The sequence below is a fragment of the Pristiophorus japonicus genome, chromosome 23 (assembly GCF_044704955.1).
Source record: "Pristiophorus japonicus isolate sPriJap1 chromosome 23, sPriJap1.hap1, whole genome shotgun sequence".
Taxonomy (NCBI): domain Eukaryota; kingdom Metazoa; phylum Chordata; class Chondrichthyes; family Pristiophoridae; genus Pristiophorus; species Pristiophorus japonicus.
In genome coordinates, this window is record NC_091999.1 from 16,853,735 (window position 1) to 16,875,502 (window position 21,768).

Genomic DNA, 21,768 nt, shown 5'->3' on the forward strand with positions numbered 1-21,768 from the left:
ATGTGTGTGTCTAAGTGCAATAGTATGTTTGCATGTAAGCGTGTGTGTGTTTTGTGTAAATGTGTGTTTGGATTGATGCGTTTGTTTACAAGTGTGTGTGTGTTTTGTGTAAGTGTGTGTGTGGATTGATGTGTATTTATGTGTGTGTAAGTGTGTGTAAGTGTGTTTTGTAAGTGTATGGGTATGGATTGATGCGTGTGTCTATGTGTGTATAAGTGTGTTTTGTGTAAGTGTGTGTGTGGATTGATGTATGTGTTTATGTGTGAGTAAGTGTGTGTAAGTGTGTTTTGTAAGTCTGTGTGTATGGATTGCTGCGTGTGTCTATGTGTGTGTAAGTTTGTTTTGTGTAAGTGTGTGTGTGGATTGATGTATGTGTTTATGTGTGTGTAAGTGGGTGTAGGTGTGCTTTGTGTCAGTGTCTGTGTGGATTGATGTGTGTGTCTATGTGTGTGTAAGTGTGTGTAAGTATCCGTTGTGTAAGTGTGCATTTAGATTGACGTGTATTATTGCTATTGTTAAAATTTTCAGAGAGTACCAATAACTGGATTTGACAATGATGGTTTTCATTATATTCGAGTTATGTATAATATTATGTGTCAGAGTGTTAACGTATGTCTTTATATGTAAGTCTATGTGTGTTACTGTGAAATTGTGCACTTACACAAAAATACACACACTTATACAAAATCATCATCACACTTACATATGAACACAGACAGACTCACTTTCACATGTATTCTCCCTGCTCTGTGTAAATGTGTCCTGTGTGAGGCGCAATGTGACGTCAGCCGAAGGAATGCAACAATTCAACCGATGGGCCTCAGAAACATCAGGGACACAACTATGAGAAACCCGCAGAGGATTCAATCACCAGTTTAGATATGGCCCATTAGAATTCAGCATGTTAGTTTACAATTAACAGGGACTATTTAATTAAAAAATATTACGTGGAATAAATAGTTATTTCAGAATATAATAATCATGTGGCAAGTTTAAAATCTTTTGACCATGGGTTAGAATGTGACATTGTACTGATGGCAACTTAGTGCATTTACAAGAGAGTGGTTCATTTCCCATCTCCCTGTGGGAGGGGCAGTGGGGGTTACGAGAATTATGCATTTCCCGTTCCCCTCTCGCTGGTGGGTATGAGAGGTACAGTGAGTTAAAATTACCCTTTACTCTCTCTCTGCTGAAGTTACTTTCAGGAATCCTGTAATGAGAGAACTTCACCCAGTCTCTAACCCATGGTGTATCTGAGCTGGGAGCGCTGGCTGTATAAGCCTTGGGACCGAGACACGCAAACACTCTACTTCAGACAAACAGCCCTCACATTGGCAAAACTAGGAAACATAGTTAATTGAGCGGCTGCCTGTTTAACTCACGATTGGAAAAAAAGCCCTTTATTGTTTTTTATTTAAGAACTGAAATGCAATCGAGAGATTCTCATTGACAAGAATTGACGGTGTCCATCAGAACAAGGGAAATGTTGACGAAACTGGGTTTACCGCTGGATTTATTGATGGTTCTGTTGGTGATCTTCAAGGGGATCGCTTCGTGTCCCACCACACAGGAGTAAGAAGCGCCGCTGGCCCACTCCTCGGCTGCAACGGATAGCAGGCTGTACATGAAGAAGGATCTGCTGCCGTTCTCTGCCATCACCTCGGTGTTCTTGTAGTTGCCGGAATCCACCGGCTTGTCAGTGACGGTCCATTTGACGAAGATCTCTCGGGGGGAGAAACCTCTCACTAAGCAGGTGAGGCTGACCAACCTCTGAGCGGAGACTTCTTCTGCCGAGGGCAGGAGGACAGACACGGCCGGTTCCCGCGGATCTTTCGCTGTAGAACAGTTACAATAAAGGCCAATGAACTTGACAGTTCCAGAGACAATGGGAAAACTTTAAATCAATACAGCAGGCGGGTTTTGGGCGTGGAGGTTTTTAAATTGTTAAAAATAGGAATCCCGACGTCAACGCGCCCACTCCCGGTTGTAATATTATATTTGAGTAAAATATTTAAATGGGACTGGAATCTTCTATTTTAACCACCATTTGGTGTTTAACTGTCGCTGGTCCGGTTTGACACACTGTGTAAATCCCTGCAGTTACAGCGAGGCGGGGACTGCTGCACCCAGGTGGTAATTGCCCTTACACCTACCTCCTGGATCCAGGGTCCCTGTCTAACCCAGCCCCCGCGATCCGAGACCTCCTGACTCGGCTTCCAATCCTCCCGTTCTCCCGGGTGGCCTGTGAGACCACCGCCCACAACTCGCCTTCCTCATTTAAATTCAGCCAATTTCAGGTGGTTAGATGTGAGAGAAATGGACACTGCGTTGAATTTTAACGCTTTTCCTTTTCCCCTCTGGGGCCTCTCTGGTTTTCCATCCCGCAGCAGAGGGAACACAATCTTTCTCTCTGAAATCTCCAAGGGTTGGTCTGGAAAATTACATAGAATTTACTGCACAGAATGAGGAGATTTGGCCAACTGGTCTATGCCGGTGTGTATGTTTCACACAAGCCTCCTCCTAGCTCACTTAATCTATTCCTAATAACATACCCTTCTATTCCTTTCTCACTAATGGACTTGTCCAGTTTCCCCTAAAATACATAATGTCAGGTCCCAGAGTGCTGAGTTCGTGGAATTACCAAACTGAATGATCAGAGCAGCCCATTAAACACTTTATATAATGAATTGTCCCTTGCACATGCACTGGAAATAGTCACAGTATCTCACTTATTGCAACAATCTCCCCGCTCACCCTTTTCCTTGTGGATGGAATCTCTGATAGGAGTCGGCATATCCTGATGGCTCACCACGCAGTAGAAATTATCCCCACTCAGCCAGTCTTGTGTCGAGATGTTTAAGTTGCTGATCACTATGTTGGGATCCTCTCCCGGCTGGAAGGCAATCTCTGATTTCAAAGCCTCCTTTTCCCGGGTCCAAGAGACGGTGAGCCCATAAGGAGCGTCAGACACGACGCAGGTTAAGGTCACCATCGCCTCCAGTAAGACCTGTTCCAATGACGGTGGGCGAAGAGTGATTTTTGAATCGCTGCATGGGACAACCACTGCGAAACAGGAATGAGAGTCAGGAAAAGCTGAAGCTTCAGAATCCGGACACCAATATTTAGCCTTAAATCTTTCAAGGGGAATATATCACTTTTGAGATATCAACCTCTCGCTGTTGCCTCAACACCGGCGTTATTGGAAGGACAATGAATTGGCAACGATTCCGAGAGATCTGTAACATTTCTTGTGTATTTGCAGCCAGAGCCACCTGTAATGGGCTGTGAAGCAAATACCCGGCATAAAATGGGAATACATTGTGTTAGGCATGGAATAGCGCTCTTCCTGAAATCCCTTGCTCCTTTAAGCCCGTCCATAGATCCTTGCACCCAAATGCATCACCGTTGGTTATAATAGCTGAAGCCCGAAAAGCCCGAAGTTCAAGAGGTCTACACCAGACATTATACTGGTTCAAAACCAGTGTCAAATTAATTTCAGGATTTATGGGACAACAGGAAACAAAGTTAAGTTTCTGGTCTCTTGCTGCGTTTTTTGTTGCAGTGAAAATGTGCAGGAACCAGTCACAGCCCCCGTCAGAGGAGAAGTGCAAGGTCGGGAGAATGGAGTTCCAAGGAATCTTTGTGGTGCGGCATCATTTGGAATGATGTGAGGTCGTTTGTTAATTTCTGTAATTACTGAACATTTATCATGTCTGGTGAGAGAGATTCAGAGATAAATATGACCTCAGGGCATTAATAGCAACATAGGAACAGGAGGAGGGCATTCAGTCCATCCATCCTGTCTCGCCAACCAGTTAGATCATGGCTGATGAACACTCAACACCATCTTCACGCATTGGTTATGTAACCCTTGATAACCTTGCCTGACAAAAATCTATAAATCTCAATTTTCAACTTTTCAATTGAAAGCAAGTGTCAGCAGCTTTTGGGGAGGGAAATCCCGACTTGCAATATTCTTCTTGTGAGAAAATCCTTTCTGACATCACCTCTGCACGGCCTAACTCTAATGTTAAGTTTCTGCTACTTGTTCTCGACTCTTTCATCAAACTAAATAAATGTTGTATATCTACTCGATCAATTCCATTTATCAACTTAAACACGTCAATTGGATCATCTCTTAACGTTTTATACTCGTCGACTGATCATTTTACATTATTAGCCCCGGTTTAATTCGGGTAAACCTGCAGTTTAGCGCCTCCATGTATATTCTTCCTGTGGTGCGGAGCCGAGAATTGAGCTCAGTGCTCTGAATAGGGTAGATGCCCATTCTAGCAGGATTCCTGGACAGTTGGCAGGAAAGGGTTCCAGACTCCGACAGCCGCTCCATTTATGATCAGCCAACTCAGGATAAACCTGAGACTAAGGACACTTCACTCACTGCCTGACATCAGAGCAAGGGGAAAGCTTCTTTGGCGAGGTTAATAAATCCTGAGCAATGAGGAATCCTGAACCAGAAGATCCTGGATTGAATTTCCACTCCAGATATTTGATCACAAAATGTAAGCTGAGTCTCCCAGTGCAGTACTGGGGGCATGGCGCACTATCGGAGTTGCCGTCTGTCGGATCAGGTGTTAAACCGAGGATCCGTCTGGCCTCTCAGGTGGAGGTAAAAGATACTCTGGCATTATTTCAATGAAAAGCAGAGGAGTTCTCCCTGGTGGCCTGGGAATATTTATCCCTCAAGAAATATCACTCAACAAAAAAAAATGGTCATTATCACACTGCTGTTTGTGGGAGCTTGCTGTGCACTAAATGACTGCCGTACTTTGTACATTACAACTGTGACCACATTTCACAACTTAATTCATTGGCTGGCAAGCGTTTTGGTTCAGTCTGTGGTCGCTGAAGGCGCTGTATAAAGGCAAGTTTGTATCGCAAGAATACACAAACTGCATGATTGGAAATTAGGAACAGTCCTCTGCTTTTTACTAATTCCAATAAAATCCTTACTGAGGTCAGCGCTCAGAATGGTGTGCAACCTCCCGGGATTGTGTCTCTTACCCTGAGATCTGCTGAAGTTATGGTTTTGCGTGACCCCTTCATGAGTGACCTGGCAGGTGTAGACCGAGCCGGTGAACCATTCCTCGGCGGGGACTGTCAGCCGACTGGCCGTCAAGAAGTTCCCGTTCACCTCAAAGACGGGAGAGGTGATGATGCCCGAATCCATGAGTTGTCCACTCTTCAGCCAATTCACGGTCAGTGATTTTGGCCTGAAATCGATGATTGAACACACGGCGCTTGCATATCTGCTGCTGGTGATTTGTTCAGTGGAACTCAGCGTGAGGAGAACAGTTGGAGGAACGATGTCCGGTTCAGGATCTTCAAAAAAAAACATATTATTGACATTGCTTGGAAAATAATTGATTAAGAAATGCAAAGTGTCCTTATATTTTAACAGGTTCTTTGCTGTCAGACGAACACTAACCTGGCATTTACAGAGAGCAGAACTGTGCACAGTATTCTCAGTTTAATATGCAGACCGGAACTGTGCATAATATTCTAAGTGCGATATGGGGACCAGAACCATGCACAATATTCTAAGTGTGATATGGAGACCAGAACTATGCACACTATTCTCAGTATGATATGGAGACCAGAACTTTACACTGTATTCTAAGTATGAGATGGAAACCAGAACTTTAAGCAATATTCTAAGTGTGATATGGAGAACAGAACTATGCATACTATTCTAAGTGTAATATGGAGACCAGAACTATGCACACTATTCTCAGTATGATATGGAGACCAGAACTTTACACTGTATTCTAAGTATGAGATGGAAACCAGAACTTTAAGCAATATTCTAAGCGTGATATGGAGAACAGAACTGTGTACAGTATTCTAACTGTGATATGGAGACCGGAACTGTGCATAATATTTTAAGTATGATGTGGAGAGCTAACTTTCGACAGTATTCTAAGTATGAGATGGAAACCTGAATTGTGAACAATATTCTAAATGTGATAAGGAGACTAGAACTGTGCACAGTATTCTAATTATTATATGGAAACCAGAACTGTACACAATAATCTAAGTGTAATATGGAGACCAGAACTGTACACAATATTATAAGTATGATAGGGAGAGCAGAATTGTACACAATACTCTAAGTGTGATTTGGAGACGAGAACTGTACACAGTATTCTAAGTATGATATGGAGAGCAGAACTGTACACAGTACTCTAAGTGTTGTCTAACCAAATTTCTCTACAAGTTGAACATAATTTCTCACCTTATCATTGTTTGCCCTGTAATCCACATCACTAACCTAGCATTGTGATGGCCCAGACCGACACACCACGTCGAACCTCGCAGTAAATTGTGCTGCTCCCCACATCTGACTCGGCGATGGTTAACTGGCTGCTCTGGGTGTAGATTCCCTTCTTGTTGAGCACTGACGGGTAGCTATTCAATCCAGTGGTGATTGGCTCTTTATCTTTCTTCCAGGAAAGGCTGGTGATGTCGGGGGAGTAGTCCATCGCCAAACAGCCGTACGTGATGGAGCCATCGGTACTGGGTTGTTCACAGGAGGAGAGCAGGGCGTAGAGGGTGGGGGGAGACGGTGTTACTGGGAAAGAATGGCCCATTGAACAAGTTAGACTCTGTAATCCGTGCTTATAAAAGAAATAAACAGCTCGAAATTTGACTGCAGAATAAACTAATTCCACCATTTCCCCATCAAAGACTACACGGGCATTTGAGTTTCTGTCAGTTCCATCATAAGGACCTGTCGATGCCCTGGTCAGGAACACACCTCTCTATCCCCGAGCTCTATCACATTACACAACAAGAACATTTACACAACTCGTCAATAAAGAATCCTTCATTGGATCATACAATAGAAGAACAGAGACGTGTTCCTGCTATTTCGGCCTCCATTTATTTCTCAATCAGCACCATTTCTGGTCCTTTATTTAATTGCAGTTTGGGGAAATTTGCTCTGTGCACATTGCCTGCGGCGTATCCCTACAAAACAACAGTGACTGCACTTCAAAGTAACAGCGGAATTCCTGCTTCGGACGTTAGCAAAAAACCCTCTAAATTTGCATACCACATAATTCAACAGGTAGCATTTCCATAGTTAAGTTTCTAAGATTCAAGCTGTCGGTGAATTGCGATTGAGTCGAATTTCTCCCTCATTTTCTCAGCATTTGATGGAGACCGATGTCCCTCAGTGCACTGTGATCTGGGCTCTATCCCATCCCATTGAATGCATGTCTCTTGAGTTTCCTCCTCCCTGCCACTCAATTAATAATCCGAATAAAATACCATTCCAAAATCCGGTTAATTGGAAGTTTCTCCTTAAATGGCCCATTTCAGTTCCCATTGTTGTTCTTGTTATATCACAATGACCTGGACTTGGTTATAGGGAATACAATTTCGAAGTTCGAAGGTGATGCAAAACCTGGCAACGTAGCCAATAGTGAGCATGAAAGCAGCAGACTCCATGAGGAGACAGATGGACCAGTGAAATGCGCCGGGACATGGCAATTGCAATTTAATGCGAATCATTGAGAAGCGATGCACATTGGGTGGAAGATGGAGAAGCAGTATAATCTAAATAGTATTGTTTTGAGGGGATGCACGAACAGAGAAATCTAGATGAACATATTCAAAAATCTTTGAAGGGGGCAGGGCAAACTGGTAAGACAGTTATGAAAGCGTATGGGATACTTGACTTTGTAAATGGGCCATTGACTACAAAAACAAGACGGTTATGCAAAACTTACAGATCACGTGTTAGGCCTCAGCTGGGGTATTGTGCACAATTCTGGAACAACAATGTAGGAAGGATGTCAAGCCATTGGGGAGTGTAGAGGGGAAGCTTTTACCAGGATGATGCCAGGGATGGGGTCTTCATTTATGTGGATAGATTGGAGAAGCTGGGATATTCTCCTTAGAGCAGAGGTTAAGAGGAGACCGAAGAGAGATATTCAACATTATGACAGGTTTTGATAGAGCAAGTAGGGAGAAACTGCTTCCGCTGGAAAGTAGGTGGGTAACCAAAGGTCACAAATTTAAAATAATTGGCAAAAGATCAAAAGGGGAAATTGGGGTAATTTTTTCACACAGAGGGTTGGTAATTTCAGGAATGCTCCAGACATTTCCTCCTGTACGTCAGGAGGACTCAGTGGCACGTTTAGAAGGAAAACCCTGGGGAGTTGGACTAAATTGGACAGCTCTTTCAGAGCCGGCATAGGCACGATGCCTGAATGGCCTTTTCAGTGCTGTGAGATGCTATCATTCTACACGAGTCAGTGGGAATAGTTCTACTAGATTTAATGGAAGGAAACGCTTCATATTTTGGACACCTCGACCAGATCTATTTTTATTGTTTGTTGTAATTAAAGAGGATATTTAAAATAAAGAGATCTTATAAATCTGACGCAAATTAGTCAATCGCATGCTGCTATAAAGGCTTAAAATTCATTGCGAATGATGACTTATTGCAGGTTGACTCTATCTCTTTAAATGTTTCACAGAATTGCAGCTCAGTGACTGTGCGCCTTGTGTTGTGATCCAGGCCAATAGCTGCATCTCTCATAGTTTGTCCCTGCCTTTAACCTTTTCAGGAAGAATTGAACAACATAATGTTTCTAAACATGAGGTCCTCATGACGATTAATTCAAGTGGGAGTCTTGATATCCTCCATTTAAATTGTGAAAATAACTTACAGCCTCCCAACAGATCAGAACAGGCGCTGCTTTCTGGAGCGTTATTCACTTCCTGAAACAGTTTGTTCTGGAAGTGAGCTGAGGATCAGGCCAATCGTGTTCAATAGTAATCTGATGCTCAAAATGTTCAAACATTAATAACTCATTAAAAATTTGGCATTTTTTCAGAAAGAATATAAACATCAATGAATGTGCGTTGTTTAATCTGGTCAATCGGACGATTTATTGTGTATATCTGTCACGAGTAGTTTATCTGCTATTTGTTAGTCGCAGCTAGCGGTATCTTGAACATTGCCTGACCAAGCACTCTCAGGTCAGATACAGCAGAGATATGAGAGCAAAGCTCCCGCTATGCTGTCATGTGGGTCAGGACAGGTATAGCAAGGGTTGCACACAGAGTAATACGTTATCTGTACTATCCCGTCAAACATTCCCAGCTCAAGTACTGCAGAGAGGTGCTACGAAATGTCTCTCCATAAAATGCGTTATCAAATTGACCGATTAGATTCAGCACAATTATCACATGTACAAAGACAAGCTTCCCATACACTGCCCCTTTAAAGCGCACCAGCTCACCTATAGCTCTGATTAAATAGAAGATCAATCTATATTGAAGGACCCAATTAAGCTCCACGTCTTTGTAAATAAAAGTTTAAATACTGATTAAAGCAATCTCTGCAATGTCCCATCAAGCACTGCCAGATAAAGTAAAGTACGGGTTAGTTGCAGAGTAAAGCTCCTTCATCACTGTCATATCAAACACTCCCAGGGTAGGTACGGCACGAGTTAGATAAAAAGTAGATTTCCCTCCACATTTCCAATTAAACACACTCAGGGCAGGTACAGTCAGGCTTGGATAAAGAATAAAGCTTCCTCTACACTGTCCCATCAAACACTCCCAATACAGGTACAGAGTAAAGCTCCCTCTACAGTGTCCCATTAAACATTCCCAGGGCAGGTACAGCATGGGTTAGATACAGAATAAATCTCCCTCTACAATGTCCCATCAAACAGCCCCAGTGCAGGTCCAAAATTGCCAAAATAAATTGGAGCACCCATCAGATCAGACGAGGCGCTGTTTGTTCTGAAAGTGAGCTTCGGATCAGACCAATCTCATTCAATAATTATCTGATGCTCAACTGTATAACCATTACTAATTCGATATCTTATTAGTTAGATGCAGATTGAAGTTTCTTCAATATTTTTAGAAAATCACTCAAATCAGATACAGGATAGATTCGATAGAGTAAATCTCTCTCTTCACTCATCAGTCTGGCGCTGTAAGGTCATGTAAAGCAAAGGATGAATGCATATTAAACTACACTACCCCGTAAGACGGGCCAAATATAGCAAGGTTTAGATTCCGAGTAAAATTATTTCTGCACTGTGCCATCAATCCAAACAGGGCAGGTACAGCATGGGTCAAGATACAGCGTAAAGCTCCCTCTACATTGTCCCATCAAACACCTCCAGAGCAGGTACAGCATGGGTCAGATACAGAGTAACACTCCCTCTACACTGTCCCATCAAACACTTCCAGAGCAGATACAGCATGGGTCAAGATACAGAGTAAAGCTCCCTCTACATTGTCCCATCAAACATGCCCAGAGCAGGTACAGAATGGGTCAGATACAGAGTAAAGCTCCCTCTACATTGTCCCATCAAACACATAGAAACATAGAAACATAGAAACATAGAAAATAGGTGCAGGAGTAGGCCATTCGGCCCTTCTAGCCTGCACCGCCATTCAATGAGTTCATGGCTGAACATTCAACTTCAGTACCCCATTCCTGCTTTCTCGCCATACCCCTTGATCCCCGTAGCAGTAAGGACCTCATCTAACTCCTTTTTGAATATATTTAGTGAATTGGCCTCAACAACTTTCTGTGGTAGAGAATTCCACAGGTTCACCACTCTCTGGGTGAAGAAGTTCCTCCGCATCTCGGTCCTAAATGGCTTACCCCTTATCCTTAGACTGTGACCCCTGGTTCTGGACTTCCCCAACATTGGGAACATTCTTCCTGCATCTAACCTGTCTAACCCCGTCAGAATTTTATATGTTTCTATGAGGTCCCCTCTCATTCTTCTGAACTCCAGTGAATACAAGCCCAGTTGATCCAGTCTTTCGCCCACGCCCAGAGCACGTACAGCATGGGGTTAGATACAGAGTAAAGCCCCCTCTACACTGTCCATTCAAACACTCCCAGGGCACGTACAGCATGGGCTAGATACAGAGTACAGCTCCTTCTGCACTGTCCCATCAAACACTCCCAGGGCATGTACAACTGGGTTAGAAACTGATTAAAGCTCCTTCTACTGTCCCCCCATGGTGTTTCGGAACTGTTCCTTCTGACTGTCACACTCTGGGTAACTGATCTCATTTCTGCGGCGACTCATCAACTTTAAAGTCAAACTTTTACGTTTCTCACATATACCAGTTTCTTAAATAACTGAGTTAAATGACACTCCCCGCAATACAGAATCACAATCCAGAAGGTTTACAACCGGTCAGGAGGACTCCTGATTCTCACACAGTGAGCAGGCGCACAGAAACAGAACAGACACAAACGGTGCTCCAGGCAGAGAGACCAGTTAAATCTGTTAATTTCAATGAAGCTGCTTGATTTCTAATTTATTTCTTGTCAATTTCCAACCACCTCAACTCCGCAGATTCTTTGAAATTAAACTGATATTAATTTGAGAGACTCTTCAGAATCCAGCCATTTTTCCATCTCTGTCAACTTTCTTGGAAACCGTGTAAAAATTAACTCCCCTGAAAGCAAGTATCTGGAAATAATTCACATTCCACGGGAATTTGCTGCCGTCACGGGACTCGGTGACAGAATAAGAATGTCACAATCCAGGAGACATCTACATTGAAATCTGACCACCCACTGATTTGATATATTTTCATCAGTAAATATAACCTGTAAAATCATCGAGGCAAAACAGGAAGTTAATTCACCAAAATCTGCAGCGGCACCTTATCGAACTCAGCACAGCCGGGTTATAAATGCATTGATTTATAAATTAATTTTGGAATTAATTAAACATTCTCTCCAACCATTGAGGTTTTGCAATAACTATAATACGGACCAGTATGCAACGCAATTGTAAGGGATCGTTTGTGTTTAATAAATGATCACTGATGTTACATTCTAATTAATGTTCATGTTAGATGATTATTGAAAATAATCTGAGTGCCTGTCTGGCCCTTCCTCCTCAGAAGCACACTTACCTGGAACATTTGAAATTAACTTAATGTGCCTGAATTTCAGCCTTACTAATACAGCGAAATTTGTTATTGATAGACAGGTTTTGGTCTTGCAAAGTGTTCAAGATTAGTTTAGTGAAAGTTTTAACAAACAACACCCAATATTTATTAAACATTGTAGAAACGCCAAACGGTTTCACAAATTCTAGGTATTCTGAGTGACACAGGCACAAACTCTCCTCAGCAGATCAACACTAAATCACATCACTGAGGGGCCGAATCCCTCGACAGAACCTTTCATGGAGCAGACCCTTCACTCTATAAACACTTCCAGCAGAATCAAATGTATCCTTGCAAAAAATCTCATTACAGAATCACCGAACCCGCCTAACACTGAAATAACTAATGATTGAATTCAACAGAAATTTAAAATACGTTCAGCAGAATTGTGTTTAGACTGTTAAATACATTAATGTTGATATTATAGCATATTTAATAATAATTGGTGATATTACTGCATTATAATAATGTTAGTAATATTAATTTAAATCTGTTCCGGCTGGAAATGTGTTAATTGTTCAGTTCTTAATTACAGTAACGCGTCACATATTGAATCTAAACTTTCGGGAACATTCGCTCAGTAGATGACAATGTAATTTTCAATAAAAAGCATTCAATTCCTTAAGATTATTTATTGATCGCTAAGCTTTCTGTTTTGTGCCTGCAATGTTCCTTTAAATAGATTTAAACACAATGTTTGCATTCGATCAGAAAAACTGCAACAATCATAGGTCACCGAGATTAAACATTGCAGAAACGTCAAAGAGTGTAACAACCATAAAGTATTTAAAGTAACCAGGCACACAGTCGTCAGCGAATAAACACCAAATCACATCAACAACATTTTCTGTGGAGAAACTGTTGATTTCTATAATCTTTTTGAAGCAGAATCACATTGAGCATTGCAAAAAATCTCAAAACAAAATCCACCGGACCCAAGTTTCAGTGAACGAAATAATTATTAAAATGAACAGAAATATAAAATAAAGACACAAATACAACAGTTTTTGAATGAGTGAATGTTCCTTACCTGCAGTCACCGTCACCATGGTCCCTTGTCCCCAGTAGCCCGTAGCGTCACAGTGAGATATGTCATGTCAAATACTCCGGTGGACTGTAAACTATAAAATACAGAGATTAAATTGCACTCAGCTCTAAAAACATGATTCCGACACCCCTAAGAGTGAATCAGTGAGATATTTCAGTTTGTACCGTTCATTATATTTATAACAATGATTGGAATACTTCTGAAGCCTCTGTGCAGATTCAGCATGGCAATCACCATTAATAAAGCAGACAAATGTAATACATTTAAATATATATATATATCTTACTTCCACTCATTATTTTTATTTAAGCTTCAGTTCCTTCGACGCTCCTGGTGTGGTAGCGATCACAGTTTTGAGCAAACTCCCTTGGGGTTTTTGTATGGAGAGCTCGGTCTGGATAGCACCGTGATCCATTGCTGTAGTCCCTTGCACAGAAATAGATGGCGTTGTCTTCGCTCCTCAGATTCTTCATGTCCAACGTGAAGATGTTGTTTGAAGTGTCTTTGGACGCAGTAAATTGGCTCTCAATCCCTGAGGCATAATACTTGCTCGATGGACTGTAATAGGTAACCAGCCACTCCAGCCCCTGTCTGGGAACCTGGCGGATCCAGTACATGTAGCTACCACCAAGATCGAAGCCGCTGGATTGACAGGTCAGTCTCAGGGAGCCTCCGGGAATCCTGGTCTCTGCCTCGGGCTGAATCAACACCACATCCGAGTGGACACCTGTAAAAATAATCAAAAACCCCAGAGGATCAATCCTGGTGAAATGATTCCTGACGCTGTAACATTCCAGAGAGAAACTAATACTGAGACAGTAACAGTGAGAGATTGCACAATAAAAACTACTCACGGGAAAAGAAAGCCAGCAACAGACTGAGAGAAATCGCCAACCTCATCCTCCTGGCAATGTGTGGTGAATGGTTCCGGCAAGAACTCACTGAGCAAACACACTCCCAGACTGTTATATTGCAGTCCCAGTGACCGGCAGTTAAATACCCGGGAGATGGGGGCGAGGTCACTGGCGCCGCCCATTGATGCCCAGATAGGGGCGGTTTCTGTATCCACATCACTCCTTCCGCATCACCAACAGAATGGACTCACATCTGGACTGTAAATTAAATCCCTTTATTTACTCACTGTTTCACAGGGGTTGTGAATCTCTGAGATTGAATTATATTATCAGGGTCCAAAGACACTGCCAGTTTGTGTTTCTCGATCTCCCGCTAACTATCCATGCATCTGTACCAATAAAGTATCCCCTATAATCTGAATTGTTATCACTCTATTTAACCGAGTGCGAGAGATGGGTAATGTGATTCGATTTACGGTGTACGTGGCTAAAGCTACACTTTTGGTCTGGAGATGAGATCTTGCTCCTCACATTACGCAATTGTCTCTCATTGCATTTCACTAACTGCCCCTGAGTCTGTGACCCTAAGACAGCTGTTTGTAAAATTAGCTTTAAAATAAGTCCGCTTGACTGATGATAAAGGAGTGAGTTGACGGAGACACATAATAATATGGGGCCCGTCCGCTTCAGACCTGCGTTTTATGAGAGAAGCTTGTGAATCAGAACCGATAATGTGATCAGCAAACCTCGACATCCAAATCCTTGCAGCTAACTTTAATAGCGACCGACTGTGTAACAGACACGGGTAACAGGAATTCGGTGTATCAGGACATAACGGTATGTTACAGAATATCACAGGAATAAATGCTTCATCTCCAGCAGAAACAAATCACAATCTGGGCATTGCACCACCCAATGGTAACCGGGCTATGAGAGGGGGTGTTCAGGGATCCAAATCAGCGCAAATTACACCGCACACTGCGCGGCTACCAATCAGGAATAATAGAGACATTAGTTTAGACCAGGCGCAAAATTCTGTGAGAATATTAAAGAAGTGCAGCTGGCACTTCTCTGTGAGAATATTCAAGGCAATTCAACCTGTTTTATTTACTTTGCGAATCCCACTCATCTCATTACAGTGTGGGGTGAGGCCATTAAACCTCTCTCCAGCACTTCATACTGTACTGAATAAAGTGACTGAATGGTCTAGAATGGTCTTTATTTGGAAATAGTTTTCCTTAGATACCGTGTGGATCAATTCATTATTTCCGATCTTATCTTATTATATGGCGAGAATGGAATTTATGGAAAATCATTCTTGAGATGTTATACCATGTAAAATGCTTCTTATTTTAAAAGTTCGACTGAATAATTTAATGTTCAAATAGTTAAATACCATCTTTCTCCCATTCTTGTTCACGCTAATCTGACCCACACAATATTTGGCAGTAACCTAACTGACTACCGTCAGCGAGCCTCGAACACCAGTGTCATTTACAGGAAGCATGTGGGTTTCTGTGCAGTCCATCAAAGGACAGTTTTCTCACTACTGACCGCATGCCGGGAAGCCAACTTCAAAACCTTCACATTGTCAAAATACTTATTTATATACACATCTACCCAGTAACAGTACTGGAGTTAAGTTTAATTTTTTCGTTGTGTAAATGTTCCCATATCCCAGGAAAGGAAATATATCCAATGTCTCAGAAACCATGTCAATAGCAGCAGTCAGCTGGAGTATCAGTACCGCACATAACCCTGCAATAGATAGATAGATAGATAGATAGATAGACAGATAGATAGATAGATAGATAGATAGATTCATAGCTAGCTAGCTAGATAGATTGATATATAGCTAGATAGATAGATAGCTAGATAGATAGATAGATAGAGAGAGAGGGAGAGAAAGAGATAGATACATAAATAAATAGATAGAAATATATATATCTATATATATAGATAGATGGAAAGATAGATAGATAGAAAGATAGATAGATAGATAGATAGATAGAGAGATAGATAGATAGATAGATAGATAGATAGATAGATAGATAGATAGATAGATAGATAGATAGATAAATAGAGAGATAAATAGAGAGATAGAGAGATAGATAGATAGATAGATAGATAGATAGATAGATAGATAGATAGATAGATAGATAGATAGATAGATAGATAGATAGATAGATAGATTGATTCATAGCTAGCTAGCTAGATAGATTGATATATAGCTATATAGATAGATAGCTAGATAGATAGATAGAGAGAGAGGGAGAGAAAGAGATAGATACATAAATAAATAGATAGAAAGATATATATCTATATATATAGATAGATGGAAAGATAGATAGATGGAAAGATAGATAGATAGATAGATAGATAGATAGATAGATAGATAGATAGATAGATAGATAGATAGATAGATAGATAGATAGATAGATAGATAGATAGATAGATAGATAGATAGATAGATAGATAAATAGAGAGATAAATAGAGAGATAAATAGATAGATAGATAGATAGATAGATAGATAGATAGATAGATAGATAGATAGATAGATAGATAGATAGATAGATAGATAGATAGATAGATAGATAGATAGATAGATAGATTCATAGCTAGCTAGCTTGATAGATTGATATATAGCTAGATAGATAGATAGCTAGATAGATAGATAGATAGAGAGAGAGGGAGAGAAAGAGATAGATAAATAAATAAATAGATAGAAAGATATATATCTATATATTTATATATATATAGATAGATGGAAAAATAGATAGATAGAAAGATAGATAGATAGATAGAGAGATAGATAGAGAGATAGATAGATAGATAGATAGATAGATAGATAGATAGATAGATAGATAGATAGATAGATAGATAGATAGATAGATAGATAGATAGATAGATAGATAGATCGATAGATCGATAGATAGATCGATCGATCGATGGACCGATCGATTCCACAAGGATCAGTGCTGGGTCCACTATTGTTCACAACTTATATTAACAATTTAGATTTTGGAGTCAAAAACACAACTTCTACATTTCCGAATGCACGTGGGGCCGGCGTGTCGGGGTGTAAATACTGTGGAACACTTCAACGAATTACAAGAATACATGAATTGACTAATTAATTTCAACACAGAAAATAATGGGGTATTACATTTTGGTAAGAAAAATAAAGAGGTCACTTATCACGTTTAAAATAAGAATCTAAGTAGGATGGAGGAACAAAGGTCTCTGAGAGTGCAAATACACACATCACTAAAACTTGCGACGCAGGTTAATAATTCCATAAAAAGAAGAATACCTGAACTCGGGTTTATTTCGAGAGGGATAGAAAACTAAAAGTGCAAAACTTATGCTAAACTTGGTTAGACCACACTTGAAGTACTTTGTATAATTGACCCAATTCCCCGCCCTTTCCCCGAAGCCCTGCATTTGTTTCCATTCAGATATGTGGATAGTGCAGGGAAGTGCAGTTGAGGCAGAAGATCAGCCATGATCTCGTTGAATGACAGAACAGGCTCGAGGCACCGTATGGCCTAATCCTGCTCCCAATTCTTATGTTCTTATGTTCTGATTTTCTCGTAAATATGGACATTACATACTCAATCTCTCCTCACAGGTCAGCACCACCCCCCCACCCCCGCACCCCCTCCACCCCCGCCGCCGACCCAGGAATTAGGTCAGTCTGATGAACCTTAGATGCACTCCCTCCAAGGCAAGTGTATCCTTCTTTCGGTAAGGAGAACACAACTGTACACAATAAACCAGGTGTAGTCTCAGCAGGGCCCTATATATGTGCATGAAGGCTTCTTTGCTCTAATACTCCAATCCTTTTGCAATAAAATGTTGCTTACCATTTGCGTTCCTAATTGCTCACTTTGGCTCTATTTTAGCTTTCTGTGATTCGTGTACAAGGCCATCCAGGTCTTTCTGAACAACAACATTACCCAGTTTCTCAGCATTCAAAAAATATTCTTGTTTCTATTTGTCCTACAAAAATGCGTAACTTCACACTTCTCCACATTATACTCAAGCTGTCATGTTCTTGCCCACTCACTTAACCTGTCAATATCCCTTTGCAGCCTCCTTACTTCTTCCTCACTGTTTACTGTCCCACCTAACTTTGTATTGTACAGTACGGTAATTTAACTGATTTTCTATACACGTGTAGAAGCTCTAACAATCTGTTTTTAGGTTTTTGATAGCTTATTTAATTTTATATTTTCTCCCATATTCTCAGTTGCATGTGCATCTTTTGCAGAATTCTAAAATCTTCTCAATTGTCGGGCTTACTACTCTTTTTGTCAACATTCTAAGTTGTTCATTTAATGCACTACTATCTTTAACTTCCCTTGTTAGCCATGGTTGTACCATTTTTCCTGTGAGGTTTTTATTCATTATGGAAGTTTATCTAATCTGACGGCTCTGTGTGATGGCTTGAAGGTGAATTTGCAACAATAATTTTGATATTCCGCCCTTGATACTTTCTGATCATCTGCACCTCTAGTGGTTTGCTCTAAAAAAAAATCCTCTGGGTAAACGTTCAAGCAAGTTATTGTGGTTGGAATTATGAATCATGTTTCAAGTAAGCTCTGGGGCTTGCAGTAGATATCGTTTATCAGCAGGTGGCGACAGTGATCATATTGATACATGAGTCATGTGGAGACGGATGTTGCTGAGCATTTCAGTCACCGTCTGCATTGTCAAAACAAGTAAAACAATATAATTAATGCTTCTCAGTCAGTCAAATTTGAAGGGAGCATGTATCCTTAGAAATAATCTGAAGGGCAAATAATGATTGCATTTATTTCAATCCATATTTTAGGAAGATTGTCAGGCTCTTGCTAAGGATGCAGAGGAGATTGCTACAAGGCATGAGGGAGTTCAGTTATGTGGAGACGAGAGAGGATGGGATTATTCTTATTATAGGAGGGAATGCTTCGGGGGGAATTAAAATTGTGAAGGGGTTTCATAGAGTTGATATTAAAGTAGGGTTTCCATCGGCAGGTCTATCGGTAAGCAGAGGACAAATATTAAGGTGATTGATAAAATAAATAAAAGAAGGGAGATAAGGAGATTTTTTATGCAGCGAGTTGTAATAACCTGGAATGTAGTGCTTGAAAGGGTTATGGCAGCAGATTCAATCATAACTTTCAAATAGGGAAATCAATATGTATTTGAAAAGGAAAGATGATCTGGTGTAATAAAATGAGAGAGAGTGTCGAGGATAATATAAACAGAGACAGTGCCTGGCGTAATATAAAAAGAGACAGGGTTTCCTGTAATATAAACTGAGACAGAATCTACTGTAATGTAAACAGAGACAGGGTCGAGTGTAAAATAAACAGGGATAGTGTCTGGAAGAATATATAGAGAGACAGGGTCTAGTGTAATATAAACAGAGACAGGGTCCAGTGTAATATAAACAGAGACAGGGTCTAGTGTAATATAAACAGGGATAGTGTCTGAAAGAATATAAACAGAGACAGGGTCTACTGTAATATAAACAGAGCATGGTCTAGTTTAATATAAACAGAGGCAGGGTCTAGTGTAATATAAACAGAGATAGGTTATAATTTAATATAAACAGAGACACTGTCCAGTGTAATATAAGCAGATACAGGGTCTCGTGCAATATAAACAGAGACAGGGTCTAGTGTAATATAAACTGGGACAGGGTCTAGTGTAGTATAAACAGAGACAGGGTCTAGTGTAATATAAACTGGGACAGGGTCTAGTGTACTATAAACAGGGACAGGGTCTACTGTAATATAAACAGAGACTGGGTCTAGTACAATATAAACAGAGACAGGGTCTTGTGTAATATAAACAGAGACACGGACTCGGGTAATATAAACAGAGACTGGCTCTAGTGTAATATAAACAGAGACAGGGTCTAGTGTAATATAAACTGGGACAGGGTCTAGTGTAATATAAACAGAGGCTGGGTCTAGTACAATATAAACAGAGACAGAGTCTTGTGTAATATAAACAGAGACAGGGACTCGGGTAATTTATACAGAGACAGGCTCTGGTGTAATATAAACAGAGACTGAGTCCAGTTTAATATAAACAGAGACAGGGTCCAGTGTAATATTAGATAGAAGTACAGATAGATGGATAGAAGTACGAATCGACGGACGGAAAGACGGATGGACCGATCAACCGAACGACAGACAGACAGACAGACAGATAGACAGTCAGACAGACATGAAAATTTGCATGGCTGGAATGTTGCTATCAAATTACTCTAGACATTCTATATGTTTAAATTACTCTAGACCCTGGTTAATTATAACTGCACTCGACCATCTCTCTATTCAGATTGCCCAAGGCCCTGTCTCAGCTATTACTGCACTCGTCTTGGGCTCTATTTTATTACTGTAGATCTTGTCTCAGTTACACTGCACTAGACATGGTCTCTGTTTTTATTATGCTAGGCTCTGTATCAGTTATCACATTTCTAGACCCTCCGTTATAATACATTAGAACCTGTCTCAGTTACTACTGAACTAGACGCTGTCTCTGTTTATATTACCGTACCCCTTGTTTCTGTCAATATTTCACTAGTCCCTGTCTCTCCTTATATTACACTAGACTCTGTCTCAGTTTATATTGCACTAGAAAATGTCAATGTTTCTAATACAATAGATCATGTATTAGTTATTATTAGAGCACGATATCCTTTATTATATTATGTTAGACACTGTCACTCTTTATATTATACTATCTCCTGTCTCTTTATAATAGATTGGTAGATTGGTCCTTTCTCTGTTTATATTACACTAGACCTTGTCTCTATTTATATTACACTAGACCCTGTCTCTATTTATATTGCACTCGAACCTGCCTCTGTTTCTATTATACTAGACCCTGTATTTTTTATATTACACTAGACACTGTCTCTATTTATATTACACTAGAGACTGTCTCTGTTTATATTACACTAGACCCTGTATTTTTTATACTACACTAGACCCTGTCTCTGTTTATATTACACGAGACCCTGTATTTTCTATATTACACTAGACACGGTCTCTGTTTATATTACACTAGACCCTGTCTCTGTTTAAGTTACGCTAGACACTGTCTCTCTTTATATTACACTAGACGCTGTGTCTGTTTATTTTACACTAGACCTTGTCACTATATCCTCACTCTGTCTATGTTACAATTGGACCTGTCTCGGTTATTACTGCACTGGACCCTGGGGTATAGATGTGTCCATAGAGATCAAATCGACCAATCCGTGTGGCTGAGGGTCAGAGATCGCACTGATTTAGCTATGGCGACCAAGTCACATTGATGACGCTGCATTGTTGTGAATAATGACGTCGCCCATTGTTTACGTGTTGCTGACGTGATGATGTCAAACAGGTAAAAACGAAATGCAATATACAGGAAGTTGCACTGATAATAACATTTTTCTGGGATAGTGATGTCACACTGTGCCATCAAACATTCCCAGGGCAGGTACAGCGCGAATCTATACAGAGAAAAGCTCCCTTGATTCTGTCCCATCAAACACTCCCAGCTCAGGTATAGCACGATTCGAGAAACAGTAAACGTCCCTCAACACCGTCACATCAAACACTCCCAGGGCAGGTACAGCACGGTTTAGATAGAGAGTAAAGCTTGCTCTACACCGTCCCATCAAACTCTCCCAGGGCAAGTACAGCACTGGTCTATACAGAGTAAAGCTCCCTCCACACCGTCCCATCAAACTCTCCCAGGGCAAGTACAGCACTGGTCTATACAGAGTAAAGCTCCCTCCACACTGTCCCAGCAAACACTCCCAGGGCAGATATAGCATGTGTTAGCTACAGAGTAAAGCCCGCTCTACACTGTCCCATTAAACTCTCTCAAGGCAGGTACATCACTGG

The 21,768-nt window shown here is 40.8% G+C and overlaps 1 gene segment (V, D, J or C); it reads right to left on the reverse strand.

Annotated features, from left to right (window-relative positions):
* Nucleotides 1–1,443: 1,443 nt before the first annotated feature.
* LOC139235406 (Ig heavy chain C region-like) lies at nt 1,444–21,340 on the reverse strand. The segment is given in 7 exon segments: nt 1,444–1,835; nt 2,755–3,063; nt 5,023–5,340; nt 6,290–6,589; nt 13,001–13,042; nt 13,428–13,745; nt 21,235–21,340. Coding segments are annotated over 7 exon segments (1,785 nt in total).
* Between the last annotated feature and the right edge of the window lie 428 nt (nt 21,341–21,768).